This window comes from Phocoena phocoena, chromosome 11 (assembly GCF_963924675.1).
Source record: "Phocoena phocoena chromosome 11, mPhoPho1.1, whole genome shotgun sequence".
NCBI classification, from domain to species: domain Eukaryota; kingdom Metazoa; phylum Chordata; class Mammalia; order Artiodactyla; family Phocoenidae; genus Phocoena; species Phocoena phocoena.
This window is the reverse complement of record NC_089229.1, coordinates 51413268-51428333: the sequence shown is the minus strand read 5'-3', so window position 1 is coordinate 51428333 and position 15066 is coordinate 51413268. Positions and strand designations below refer to the sequence as shown.

The window sequence follows — 15066 nt, the reverse complement described above, 5'->3', positions numbered from 1 at the left end:
TCAGTTTTCCCTTCAATATTACTGCCCGGTGGCAGGAACCTGGGAAGAAGAGGTCAAGGTGTGGTTTGGCAAGAGGCAGTTCCCGGGAGAGGCGCTGGGAAGGGCAGGGCGGAGAACAGCCGGAGAAGGTGACAGAAAGGAAGGGGAAGAAGGCGCTGGCACCCCGAGGTGAAAGCGCAGAAGTCTCTGCCGCGCGCGACTCAGGTGGCCCTTTCCCGCTCAGGTGAGCTCCTCCCGCGCCTCCCATTGGCCAAGGCGCCAGTGGCGCTGGGAGGGCGACGCAGTCCGGTCTAGTTCAGGGTCTAGGGCGGCGCGTCACTTCCGGTAGCGCGGAGCTTGTAAAACACCCTAGAGAGAAAATGGCGGCAGCAACGGCTTCGGGGCCTCAACAGCTCTCGGATGAGGAGCTTTTCTCTCAGCTCCGCCGTTACGGCCTGTCTCCTGGCCCAGTGACGGAGAGCACCCGCCCGGTCTACCTCAAGAAGCTGAAGAAGCTTCGAGAGGAAGAGCAGCAGCAGCACCGGTCCGGGGGCCGCAGCACCAAGACGCGGAACAGTAATAACAATAACACGGCAACCGCCACGGTCGCCGCCGCGGGAGCAGCGGTGGCGGCCGTGGGGATGGGGGTCCGGCAGGTCTCAGGCGACCTCTCCTACTTACGGACTCCTGGAGGCTTGGGCCGGATCTCGGCTTCTGGCCCGGAGAGCCCCTTGGGAGGGCCCGGGGGCGCCTCGGCCGCCCCCACGGCTGGCAGCAAAGTACTGCTGGGCTTCAGCTCGGACGAGTCGGACGTGGAGGCCAGTCCCCGGGACCAGGCCGGCGGCGGCGGCGGGGGCGGCGGCGGCGGCGGCGGCTGCGGCGGCGGGAGGAAAGACCGGGCTCCGCTCCAGTATCGCGGGCTCAAACCGACGTCGGCGCCCCTGGCCTCCAGCGAGGTGACTAACAGCAACTCGGCAGAGCGGAGGAAGCCCCACTCGTGGTGGGGGGCCAGGAGGCCGGCGGCTGCCGAGCTGCAGAGCCCGTCGGGGAGAGATGGGGCGGCGGATGACGGGGAGCAGGAGGGAGAGGACGGCGAGGATAGGGACCCGGAGGCCGAGGAGCCGCTGTGGTCCGGCCGGACCGTGAATGGCAGCCGGCTTCTCCCCTACAGCTGCCGGGAGAACTATTCGGACTCGGAAGAAGAGGAGGACGACGACGTGGCCTCCAGCAGACAGGTATTGAAGGACGACTCCCTTTCCCGTCATCGGCCCAGGCGGAGCCATAGTAAGCCTCTCTCTCCCCTGCCTGCGAAATCGGCCGGCGGCCGACTGGAGACCTCAGTTCAGGGAGGGGGAGGAATCGCGATGAATGACAGGGCGGCGGCCGCTGGGAGTCTAGACAGGAGCCGAAACGTCGAAGAGTCGTCGTCGTCGTCGGCGGCGGCGGCGGCGGAGCAGGGAGGAGGGTTTGATCCCCCGGACTCCAGCCCCATTCCTAGATACCGCGTTAACGCTAAGAAACTGGCCCCTCTCCTGCAGCCACAGCTCGTGGACGTGGACTCAACCTTGGATTCGTCCACAGGCTCCCTTCTTAAAACCAATAATCATATCGGCGGTGTGGCCTTCGGCGTGGACTCCCCCAGGATTTTTTCCAACAGCCTCCCTCCCAGTGCGGCGGTGGCCGCCTCTGGTTCACTCAGGATCAATCACTCCAATCATACGGGCTCCAATCATACCTACCTGAAGAACACATATAACAAACCGAAGCTTTCCGAACCTGAGGAGGAACTTCTCCAGCAATTTAAACGGGAGGAGGTGTCCCCAACTGGGGGTTTCAGTGCCCACTACTTGTCGATGTTTCTCTTAACTGCTGCCTGCCTATTTTTCCTCATATTGGGACTGACTTACCTAGGAATGAGAGGGACAGGAGTCTCCGAGGATGGAGGACTCAGCAGTAAGTATTAAACCCCGTGGGGAAGGCAACAAAGGGAATGTTGTTAGTGGTCGGCTCTCACCGCACTGGGCGTTTTACCCGAGGTGACTTCTGTCTGCAAGAACATGGTTTAATAGTGAAACACAACAGATGGAGTGCATTCGTATCATCTTTCTTTAAGAAAGAACATGATTACCACGATAAGAATGATAATCCCATGGCTGGTTTTAAGATTTTTCTGTATGAAGTATTGGGAAATTCAGAACATCTTATAAAAGAACAAAATATTACAAGCAAGTCTGTTAGTAAAATGCATTTATTTATACGTGTGACTTAAATTTTCTTTTGGCCTTAAATAGCCATATGTGGAGTTGCCAATCCAATTACTCAACAGTTTGGAGGTATTTTGATTGTTCAGGGGCATCATAAATGCAGTGGGTTTTTTGTTTGTTTTTGTTTTCCCAAATGGAGTTGTGGTTCTAAAAGGCAATGTAAGAGCTCTTGAAATTCTGGTTAAATGTTTTGTAGTATTAAGTATATGTGTAGGTAGTTCTGTAATTTCTTTAAAGTGAATGAATACAGATAGAAAGTAAGAAGGCATACCTCTACATTGATTTCCCAGCCCGAAGCACCTCCCCTTCCACCACTGAAAAAAAATAGAGGTAGGGAACTGCAGGGGTTTGCGGTCAGGTTAATCTGGATTGGTCTCCAGGCCCTGCCTTTTACTTGCTAAATGTCTGCAGGCAGGTGTGTTCACTCATTCACTAAGCCAGCATCATCTGTGCTGTCCTTCAACACAGGAAGAAGATGAATACTGATGGCTTTGTGTTCTATGAAGGAAATAAGGATGGAGTAATTGGTGTATTCTACTTTAGAGATAGAGAGAGTAGGAACTATTTGAAGTGAGCCCTGAAGCAGGAGAAGGCGACGGCCTTGTAGGAGACTGGAGAGCATTCTGGGCAGAGATTACAAGAGGAGGAGGAAAGGCCTTGAGTTGAGCAAGAGCCTTCCTGTAGGTTATAGTACCTTGAGCGAGGGGGAGTGAGCCAGGGTTTAAGCTTCCCTTGCAAAATCTGTAAAACGATGCTAATCTTGATTAGAATAATGCCTGGGAAGATTAAAAGAGAGAAAGTAAATTCAGTGCGTGATGGACTGCTGAATACATAATTTCTCAATGTTAGGTCCTTCTCCCCTCCCCCTGCCCCCTGAAAATTCCTGCGCTTTTCACCCAACATGAATTCGCTGTATCATGATTTGTATTTATAAAATTGGCTTACTCTTATTTTATTTCAAAATAGTGAATGATGCAGTTAGCAGACTTAAAGAGTGGAGTGAAAATAGTGTAAGCTTTGGTTTGGTATGGCCAGTTCTAAGATAGTCAAATAATAGATTATAATATTCCTTAACTAGAGGATTTAGAAGAGGGCTGAAATCCAGCACGCACTGTAAATTGGCACCCTGGGAGCAAGAGTGATATAGTGTATCCTGCCCCAGATATTGGAGAGAGACAAGAAGTAAGGTCACACTAGAAGTTATACTAGTAAAGTTCACATAAATGACATTACCCATGAGCAGTGCCTTCCTGCATGTTTGTTTCTCCAACAGAACTTGGTGTGTTCTGGCCCTTTTCTAAGAACTAAAGGCTTTGCACATATTATCACTCAATCTGCTCAACAACTCACAGAGGTAGATGGTGTCATCGTCACTCTAGAGATGAGGACAGTGAGACTCGAAGTTAAGAAATGTACCCACAGTTGAGCAGCTAGTGAGTGATAGGACTGAGATTTGGTTTCAGATTTTTTTCAACTATTAAGCCCATACTACTTTGGGTATTGTTTATAGAGAGCTTTCTAATAGGAAGCTTTTTTTTTTTTTTTTTGCGGTACGCGGGCCTCTCACTGTTGTGGCCTCTCCCGTTGCGGAGCACAGGCTCCGGACGCGCAGGCCCAGCGGCCATGGCTCACGTGCCTAGTCGCTCCGCGGCATGTGGGATCTTCCCGGACCGGGGCACGAACCCGTGTACCCTGCATCGGCAGGCGGACTCTCAACCACTGTGCCACCAGGGAAGCCCTAGAGAGCTTTCTAAATAAGAGGATACTTTTATTAGAATTAAGGAAATAATTGAATACTTGGTAGGATTTCATACAGAATTACTGATGTGCACAATTCTCAACTAAAGTGACTTGTCACATCTTTCTTGTCACTATTAAGATGAATGGCTAATATTTTCTTATGTACCAAACTCTCAAATGGAATAGAAAGGGATAGGATTGCTAGGGCTTAGGTACCTGCCCTCCCCACCTCCACCATTGTGGAAGGAAGGAAATTGTAAAGTGGTTTGCCCTTTAATAAATGGTAAATATGAGGTAGCTTGGGTGATGGAAAGAACAGTGGCTAAGAGGTAGAGGATCTGGGTCCTAGGACTTGTCAAAATGACCGTAGTCAAGTTAACTTCTGAGCCTCATTCTTATATATTAAATGGGACTAATAATTTCTGCTGTCTATGGGGTTGTTGTGAGGATCAAATGAGATAGTTTGTAAACAAGTTCAAAGTGATATTCAGAAGTTTAGATAAAATTTGTTGTATTCCTGGTGAACTACAGTATATATGTAAAGAGAAATAGTTAAGTCATTTCCCTAAATACTTAGTAGTGTATTACTTACCTATTCAAAATTTAATTTTTATTAAATTCTATTAAATACACATTGTAGACATTGATACAGACATTTGAGTCAAAGTGTGATCAATCCTTAAATGTAATATATACTTGACCTATTGTGTATCCTGGTAGAAAGAAGTGCCTGTTAGTTCAGTTAGTTTGCACACCTAACGGTGAATAACTTCACTCCCTATATTTGTGTATTCTGAATCCTTTGTCATATTATAATGGTTAGCCAGTGCTTAACTGTAGGGTTCATTGGTCAAATAGTGTGCTTAAGGAAATAGTTTTACTTTGAGTAATAATACCAGAAGATTGTAGGTTATATGTGAGAATAAGCTTTAGTAAGGTTTCATTAGTTATCATTTAAATTATGTATAGCATATAATAGATTAGCCTTTTAAATAGTTCCTAATCATTTATTCTTTAAAAACTTCTCATCAGTACCCTAATTTTATTAATTAAGTTACCTTTTATTAAATTACTATGAGTGTCTGCTTTCTCATCTGTAAAACTAGGGAGTTGGCTTAGATGATGTCTACGTTCTTTCCAGCTCTATGGTTTAAGATTCTGACTTTGAACTGCCCTACCAAAACAGCTCAAGGATCAGCCTGCAGTCAGATTCGATCAAGACAACCCATCAAAAGAAAATAGAGAGGCAGAATAGATTAACTTTCTTAGGCTCATCTGATCATTATTAAAAGTTGTTTTTCAGTTACAAAAGACATGATTTTTGTAGAAAATCTGAATAGAGATCTATGAAGCAAAAAATGAATCAGTATTGTTTACCTCTCCTCCTAGTCTCACACTCACCCCTGGCATAAATAAGTTCAAATAACAAATTAGAACTTTCTTTATGCTTTTCATGTAAATACATGCATTCATATATATGTACGTGTGTGTGCACATACACATTTGCATTCATATATATGTACGTGTGTGTGCACATACACATTTTCATTCAACAGTAGAGTGCCTGCTATGTGCCAAGCACTATTTTAAGCAGCAGGAATATGTGGAGAACAAGGCAGATGAAATCTCTCTTCTCATGAAGCTTACATTCTAGGGGGGAAGATAAGCAACTAAACAAATAAGAATTTCAGATAGTTGCTAACACAAGGTAATGATAGTAACTTGAAAGGCATAAAACAGTCTGAATTTTATTTTAAGTAACATCCTACTATACATATTCTTCAATTTCTTTTTTCACTTAGTATTGTATAATGGGTAACTTTTCTTATAGTAAGTTTAAGTACAAAGGCATAATTTAAAAATCTCACATTTCACTGGTCCCTTTCTAGCCCTATAAAAATGCTAAAATCTCTGCCATCTTGAAAATGTTCTTTAACCCTCTGTTCTCTAGCTCTTAGTCTCATCTCAGTCAAGATTACTCTTTCCTCCCCTGCCATTCACTCAACCCCTGTCTAGTTTAGCTTTTTTTTTTTTTAACCATCCATTCCTCTGTAACCTCTCTGTCACCAGTTACTCAATTGCCAACCGAGAGAAGCTTTAAAGTTCTTCTCTTCACCTCTTTGATACATTCAATACATTGACAATTCCCTTCTTCGTGAAACTCTCTCCTTTCCAAACTTCTGTATCACCACTCTCTTCTACTTTTCATTTATTTGTCTGCCTGTGTTTTAAATATTGGTGGTATCTGGAACTCTTATCCTTTCGTACAGTTTTCCTAGGCAGTTTCATCCACTCTACTGGCTAATACCTCCCAATTTTATATTTTCATCTTAAATTTTTCTCTCGGGTTCTAGACTTAACCATTTATTAGACAATTTCTTCTGGATGTACCAGAAGTACTAACATCATCTATACTCAACAGCTTTACTTCCTTTTACCTTGTTTCTCCTGTTTTGTTCCCTGTTTTAGTTAATGGCATTTCCATCCACCCAGAGCTCAAGCTAAAAACCTTGAATTTGCCTTGATTCCTTCCTTTCCTCCATCTTCCTACCAAACCTCAAACCACAGTTTATCTTGTTACCAAATCCTGTAGTTTTACTTGCTACCTATCTTTTGACTCAATCTATTTCTCTCCATTCCCCACTGCTCTAGGCTAGTCTTTTGCCTGAACTGATGTAGCAGTCTTCTAACAGTTGTCCGTGCTTCTCGGCTGTAGCTCTTCCCGTCTGTTTTTCAGTGTCAGAGCAATATTTCTAAAATAAGAATGCAGTAATTCTTTCATGCTTAAAATTACTCAGTGGCTTTCCCTTACTCATTGGATAGAATGTAAACTCCTTGGCTAAACTGTTCATGATCTAAGTATGCCTACTCTTTCTAGCTTCATTTCTTAGCAGTCCCTGTTATCACACTTTACTTTCTGGAAAACTGGAACTTTCTGGAACACTTTCTGGTGTTCACTGAATATGTCACTGAGATTTTTGTGCCTTTGTGCATGTGCAGGTTGTTTCTTCCTCTCTATTAACTGTTATTCATTCTTAAAAATCTCACCTCTGGGGCTTCCCTGGTGGCGCAGTGGTTGAGAATCTGCCTGCTAATGCAGGGGACACGGGTTCGAGCCCTGGTCTGGGAGGATCCTACATGCCGTGGAGCAACTAGGCTCGTGAGCCACAACTACTGAGCCTGCGCGCCTGGAGCCTGTGCTCCGCAACAAGAGAGGCCGTGATAGTGAGAGGCCCGCGCACCGCGATGAAGAGTGGCCCCCGCTTGCCACAACTAGAGAAAGTCCTCGCATAGAAGCGAAGACCCAACACAGCAAAAATTAATTACCCCCAACATCTTAAAAAAAAAAAAAAGTCTCACCTCTGGATGTCTTTTCTGTCTCCCTATCCTCTTTACCCTAAAGTTTGGCCCATGATTCTCTACTCAAAGAAGATCTTATGCATCCTTCATAGCATTTATTTCATGTTTATAATTGTGTATGTCCACTGTGCCAGATAGATTACAGCTCCTTGAGGTAATGTTTCTACAGGAGGAATTGAGTACACTGAAAAAGAGCACAGGCTCTTTGATTTCTCTCTCTTGACCACAGGGTCATGAGCCTGGATGACTGAGAGAACGGTAATACCATTGACAGGAATTAGAGATGTTGAAAAGGGATCTTTTTGCGGGGAAGGCGGCATAGAGAAAATGAGTTTATTTGGGGCTTATTTTTTGAGTTACTCAAGTAGCAATATGCTGTAGGCTATGGTAATTATATAATTGGATTAAAGATGAGAGACTGATGCTTAATGTGAAAGTAAAGTACTGTTTACTAAAGGAATAGATACCTTTTTAATATTTGTTTCTTCTTTTCGTGTGGGTGTTTTGTTCTTAAAGACAAGACTGAGTGCTGCAAAAGGTACCATAGTTTTTTAAAAATTACAGTTTTACTTTTTCAAGTAGTTAGACTAGCCAAAAGGTCAAAACTTTGAATCTGTAATGAAATGGGCATAAGGATTTTGAAAAGTAGTTGTTGCCCTCATTCTTGAAGAATGAAAGCTGAGTGAGAAGTTGACTACTTTGTAAGAACAAAAAAATTCTTAGACCTCTAAGAATATTCCTAGGAATACCAGGGGATTGCATGTCCCAGTCTGATGATTCGAGAAATTAAAATCTACTATGTAAAAATGTCTTTCATCTGAAACATCTCTAGCATAATTTAAAATAAAAATCATCAGAGTGAAAACTTGTAAGTTCCCTATGAGTGTATTCATGGAGCCTAGTTTGAAACATTGGCATAGATATCAGGGCTTGGATCATTAAAGAGGCAACCTGGGTTTGAATTTGGGCCCTTCCTCTTGTTAGCTTTTTTATTAAAGGCAAGTTGCTGAACCCCTGTAAACCTCAATATTCTCATCTGTAAAATAGAGTTAAGTGAGAATTAAATGAAATAATGCATGTAAAGAACTCGACTCAGCACATGACACATAGGAATAATAATAACAGCAGCTAACCCTTATGTAGCACTTTGTGCCAGGCACTGAGCCTAAACAATTATAATTGTCAAGTAATCTTCATGAGGCAGGTATTTATCCCATTTTATAGGTAAAGAAACTGAGGCACAGAGAAGTTACATAACTTGCCTAGGGTCGTGAGTTCAGAGGCAGTATTTGGACTCAGATAGTGGCACTTAACCACCCTACTAGATGGCCTTTTAATATGTGCAAGTACATAAGGGCTCTGTATATGTTCTCCACTATTATTATTATCTAGGAAATTATGAAAGGTATGGATGGGTGAAGCTGCTTAAAGCATGAAATCCTAGAAGTGCCAAGGATAATCTTTGAAACCTAACAACATTAGTACAAGAAGGTACAAATTTGTACTCACTTGACAATTAGGAATCATGTGGAACTGTTTATCCTTCTATAAGGTTTTAGATTAATTAATTCATTGATATATGAGGAGGGCAGTCTGCTATAATATAATACAAATTATATAATATGTAAAACTATAAGGCATATGATACTATTTCTAATTTTTAAAAGATTTGCATAGTCTCAAAACTGGTGGGGATAGTGGTCCTCTGATTTGCATTACCACTTCTTAAAAAAATTTTTTTTTAATTTTTTTTTGGCCACGTGGTGTTCCTTGACCAGGGATCGAACCCACACCCCCTGCGTTGGAAGCACAGAGTCTTAACCACTGGACCACCAGGGGAGTCCCCTGCATTACCACTTTAAAACTTAGGTTTTCCATTGTTTATTTTCAAGATGTAAAAATCTTTTAGTACATTTGTTCTCCCTTTTTTTGCACCTTTTAAAAAAGCTTTGAATGTATTTTTCCCTATGCGTATATTTGTTTCAATGGGAATGAAGCATTCTGTAATTTCAGGGATGTTTTAAAAAATTAGCTATTTTTATGATTCCTCAGTAGAGTTATGAAGTTTTAAAATAGCTTCTCCTCGCTCACTAATCATTCTATATATTTACCTATCTGAAAAAATTTTTTTTTTCTTTTTTTTTTTTTTTTTTTAAACATCTTTATTGGGGTATAACTGCTTCACAATGGTGTGTTAGTTTCTGCTTTATAACAAAGTGAATCAGCTATACATATACATATGTTCCCATATATCTTCCCTCTTGCGTCTCCCTCCCTCCCACTCTCCCCATCCCACCCCTCCAGGCTGTCACAAAGCACCAAGCTAATATCCCTGTGCCTTGCGGCTGCTTCCCCCCAGCTATCTACCTTACTACGTTTGTTAGTGTGTATATGTCCATGACTCTCTCTCGCCCTGTCAAAACTCACCCTTCCCCCTCCCCATATCCTCAAGTCCGTTCTCCAGTAGGTCTGCGTCTTTATTCCTGTCTTACCCCTAGGTTCTTCATGACATTTTTTTCCCTTAAATTCCATATATATGTGTTAGCATACGGTATTTGTCTTTTTCTTTCTGACTTACTTCACTCTGTATGACAGACTCTAGGTCTATCCATCTCATTACAAATAGCTCAATTTCATTTCTTTTTAAGGCTGAGTAATATTCCATTGTGTATATGTGCCACATCTTCTTTATCCATTCATCCGATGATGGGCGCTTAGGTTGTTTCCATCTCCGGGCTATTGTAAATAGAGCTGCAATGAGCATTTTGGTACATGACTCTTTTTGAATTTTGGTTTTCTCAGGGTATATGCCCAGTAGTGGGATTGCTGGGTCATGGTAATTCTATTTGTAGTTTTTTAAGGAACCTCCATACTGTTCTCCATAGTGGCCGAACCAATTCACATTCCCACCAGCAGTGCAAGAGTGTCCCCTTTTCTCCACACCCTCTCCAGCATTTATTGTTTCTAGATTTTTTGATGATGGCCATTCTGACTGGTGTGAGATGATATCTCATTGTAGTTTTGATTTGCATTTCTCTAATGATTATGAAAAATATTTTATATAAATAAAAGGAACCTCAGAGCAAAGAGGTTATAACGTCAGTGCAAAGAGATATTTAGATTATAAGAGTATAAAAATGAAGTATATCTTGGACTTCCCTGGTGGTGCAGTGGTTAAGAATCCTCCTGCCAATTCAGGGGACATGGGTTTGAGCCCTGGTCTGGGAAGATCCCACATGCTGTGGAGCAACTAAGCCCATGCGCCACAACTACTGAGCCTGTGCTCTAGAGCCCACGAGCCACAACTACTGAGCCCAGGTGCGGCAACTACTGAAGCCCGCGAGCCTAGAGCCCATGCGCCGCAACAAGAGAAGCCACCACAGTGAGAAGTGTGCACACTGCGACAAAGAGTAGCCCCTGCTCGCCGCAACCAGAGAAAGTCCGTGCGCAGCAATGAAGATCCAAAGCAGCCAAAAATTAAATAAGTAAATAAATAAATAAATAATGAAGTATACTTTAAACTTTTGGAAATCTGTAAAATATATGGTAAGCAAGTAGTAGTAACTTCTTTACGAAAAGCATATTACTGATGGTATATCTTTATTCTAATCCTGTATTAATTTATTATACGCTAAAAATTGCTACTATTTAATTTGGGAATCCAGCACAATACTAATTGTAGAAATTATAACATGTATTATCTCATAACTTTATTTTTTTTATTTTCTCATAACTTTATATTTTGGCTTTCATACTCAGAATTTATTTTTAACAGATTTTAAAGTGAACCAGTAGCAGTATATTTGGATTTTGCTGTTTTAATAATGCATGTTTTAACCTGAATCACACAAGTGATAGTTAAAAAAAATACGTAAAATTTGATCTAATTAATATTCTTTATTAGCATCACTGTCAAAAATAATTTTTAAAAAAAGAGTTGAACATGCAGGGGCTTCCCTGGTGGCGCAGTGGTTGAGAGTCTGCCTGCCGATGCAGGGGACACGGGTTCGTGCCCTGGTCTGGGAAGATCCCACATGCCGCAGAGTGGCTGGGCCCGTGAGCCATGGCCGCTGGGCCTGCACGTCTGGAGCCTGTGCTCCGCAACAGGAGAGGCCACAACAGTGAGAGGCCCGCGTACCGCAAAAAAAAAAAAAAAAAAAAACGTTAAAATAAGGCTGGGTGCAAAACTGCAAGTTGAGTGATAAGTGATTAAGTATACACCAACAGTTGGTCTCCTGTCCTGAATATACATGAATGGAAGAAAATCCTTTAGGAGCCCTGGGCATTTTAATACATAGTACATCAATTTTGTTTTGCAGTTAGAGACCCCTTTTATTTGTGTATATATGTACAAAAGGTATTTGCTGATTGTGGCTAATTCCTGAAAGCACTTTATACTTATAAAGGAAGCTTTTGCTCTGTAGGAATTCACCTAGGTATAATTTTTTTTTAATGTTCATTTATTTTTTTATTTTTTATTTTTTCTTATTAGTCATCCATTTCATACACATCAGTGTATACATGTCAACCTAGGTATAATTTTTTAAACACATATAAAGAGGGTCATTGAAATCAATTAGCAGGAGGAAATCTTAGAATATTTGTTTCTTCCAGTCCCTGGGCTATGGCTTAGAACCTTGGTTAACCTTGGTAATGACTTCTGGGTTTGGAAGGACACCTACTACAGTAACACAAATGCTTTCTTGCTTGATTTAGTTCTCCTGTTCATTCATCCATTTACTCACTCATAAATTATTTATTGAGTGCCTACTATGTGATACCAGAAGACGAGTATGTACTTTTTAGAATTGTAGGAGGGATACTCCTTCCCCAGCACACTGCCTCCCTCCCCCTTCCAGCCCGGCCATTCTCTTCTTTTTCCTAAAATGCACTAGCTAGCCTTCAGAACTGAGATTTGGTTACTTTGCAACATTGTTTCAGACTTGTCCATTGTGACTCCAGAAACATGACTTTAAAAATTAGTTTCTGCAAATTTGGGTATGCCCTATGATAAAGTTTACTACAAAAGAAATAGTTTCCTTTCTTACAGGATTTTAGAAGTAATTTAAGAGTAAAAAAGGAAGAGACATGAAGACTGAATTTGTCAAAAATGAAAATATTATCTATTTGAAATGTTTATGATTGTGGTTTAAGATGTTCTAAAAATGTTCTTATGCTTATGACAAAAGACTTACTTTGTTTTTTTAATATAAGAAAATAACCTTTAAATGTCCCTTCTTTTAGATTCTAAAGCCTTAAATGATAAAAGCATTTATTGAGAACTTTCTATGTGTGCGCACCTTTATATTAATTTCCATGAGGGAAACTATTAATATTATCTCCAGGAGAAAACTGAAATATAGAGGGAATAGGGTTAGGTATGACTTGTCTTAAGATCCCACAGCTACTAAGTTTTAAAGCCAGCATTTGAACCCATGATCTGATTAAGGGTCCACAGTCTTAGCCACTGGGAAGCCGCAGATTTTCTTATGTATCTTTTCTCACCTACTAACTTTATTTGGGCAGGTAAATCGCTTGTGACCTCTGGGCTTTGGTTTTTGCATCTGTCAAATGAGGGAATAGTAAAATCAGCTCTTCCAGCCAGTGACTTTTGTAGGGAACTGATGTGATAATGTCTATGGAAATGCTTTGGAGAAATTAGAAGTGATGTATAAATGTATATTTTTAATGCTGTAAGTTAGAATTTCCCAGCTATAGTAGTTTAATTTAAGCAGCACGTGTTCAGCACTATGACATGTCCTGTCGGTAATGTTAATAAGTAATGGAAGAGTTGGTTAAATTTATAGTTCTTATCAGTAGTTTTTTAGACTTTCTCTCAGGTTGTCTGAGCAGATAAAAGGAATCATCTTTTTACATTACCTAGTTAGTGCCTTATCTCTAGGTGCTGAAAAAGAATTTTCTGTCTTTGCAGTTATATTAATGTAATAGATTATGAAGCACAATTTGAAACTAGATTTTAGCTTCCTGGACTGCTAGAAGGTAGACTTGCTAATAGGAAAGACAGAGATGGGATACATTGCTTTAATCCAAAATATAGTAGTGAATTTGAGACAGAAAAACATTTCTTAGGAATATGGATGAGTCTTCTGTTAACATTATCTGAAGGACAGACAGTACTTGCAGCTGGTAGAGAAGAATGGCCTGTCACATTGCTGTTCTTCATCCAGTTTGTAAGATACCATGAGTACTGTTATTGGTAAAGTGGGAAGGTGAGGTGTGTCCCCATGAATAGACAATAGATTGAATGGGGGTAATCAAGAAATTGGGGGGGATGAAATAATAAAATGAAGTTGATAAACATTAAAATCATGCTAATTAAATTATTAGGAATTTAAAGTACATTAGGATCTTCAGTCTCCTAGATAAAAGATGTGGTTTCAGACCAGAGCTGTCTAATACAAATATAAACCACATGTGTAATTTTAGTTTTTCCAGTAGCCATATTAAAATGTAAAAAGAGGGCTTCCCTGGTGGCGCAGTGGTTGAGAGTCCGCCTGCCGATGCAGGGGACACGGGTTCATGTCCTAGTCTGGGAAGATCCCACATGCTGCAGAGTGGCTGGGCCTGTGAGCCATGGCCGCTGAGCCTGTGCATCCGGAGCCTGTGCTCCGCAACAGGAGAGGCCACAACAGTGGGAGGCCTGTGTACCGCAAAAAAAAAAAAAAAAAAAAAAAATGTAAAAAGAAACAGGTGAAGTTAACTTTAATAATAGATTTTACTTAATCTGGTAATCTAGAATATTATCATTTCAACATAATCAGTTTAAAAATTATTGAGATATTTTACATTCTTTTTTTGTATTAACATTCTATTTTATACCTACAGCCTGTCTCAAATCAAGCTAGCTAAATTTCAAGTGCTCAATGGCCACATGTGGCTAGTGGCTACTATATAGGATAGCGCAGCTCTAGACTGCCCTGAGTTATGGAGTTATATTGTTGGTTTAATGAGATCTAACAGCTACTGATTTTTGAAGCTTACAATGTGCCTTGCATTGTGTTCTCTATAATATTTTCAGTTAATCTTTATAATAACTCCACGATGCAGATTTTACTCTTCTCATGTTATAAATACAGTGATGTATAAGAGATGTTAATTTGTTTAAGGTCTAAGGTCAAACAGGTAGTCTGTAGGAGAGCAGGGATTTAAAACCAAGTCTGACCCCAAAATTCTTGTCCTTTTCATTGTATTGCACTGGTTTAAAGCATGGCCACTTACCTAAGGCAGGTTGGTGTATGAGATTTAGTTCTTCCACTGCTCAGTTATTTTTGATTCACTGCAGTGACTTTTGATTTAATTAGTCCTTATTTTAAAATATAAATACAGAGCATTTTTAGGTTAAAGTGGAAGAGGTATCCCCTAAATTCTTACTTATATTTCTAATTGGGAATATTCCTTTATATTCTTTTCATCATGTCCTGTTGTAAACTGCTTTGTATAGCTCTTCAAAGTAGACATGTAGGAGGGAGGGATGACCTTTTGATTCTGGCACATGACTCTTTTGGGAGATAAGGGAAAAGTCAGCTACTATTGAGAAAAATGAAAACAGGATGACTAATAAAACTTTTGTTGTAGTAAAAAAATTTTTAAAGGTTTTAGTACCTCACTTTGAGAAAGATTTTGGGATGATCTTATTCATCATGCTCTTTGAATTATAAAAATTATCTCAGTTCTTTTGCATGGTGTTATTTTATGATAGATT

General features: G+C 40.9%; 1 protein-coding gene across 1 annotated transcript in view; it reads left to right on the top strand.

The window, feature by feature from the left end:
- The first annotated feature begins 359 nt into the window (after positions 1-359).
- Positions 360-15066, top strand: part of LEMD3 (LEM domain containing 3) — a 64979-nt gene continuing 50272 nt past the window's right edge. The window contains exon 1 of the mRNA XM_065887617.1: positions 360-1932. Coding sequence (XP_065743689.1) covers positions 360-1932 — 1573 coding nt within the window. The remainder of the gene's footprint in view (positions 1933-15066) is intronic.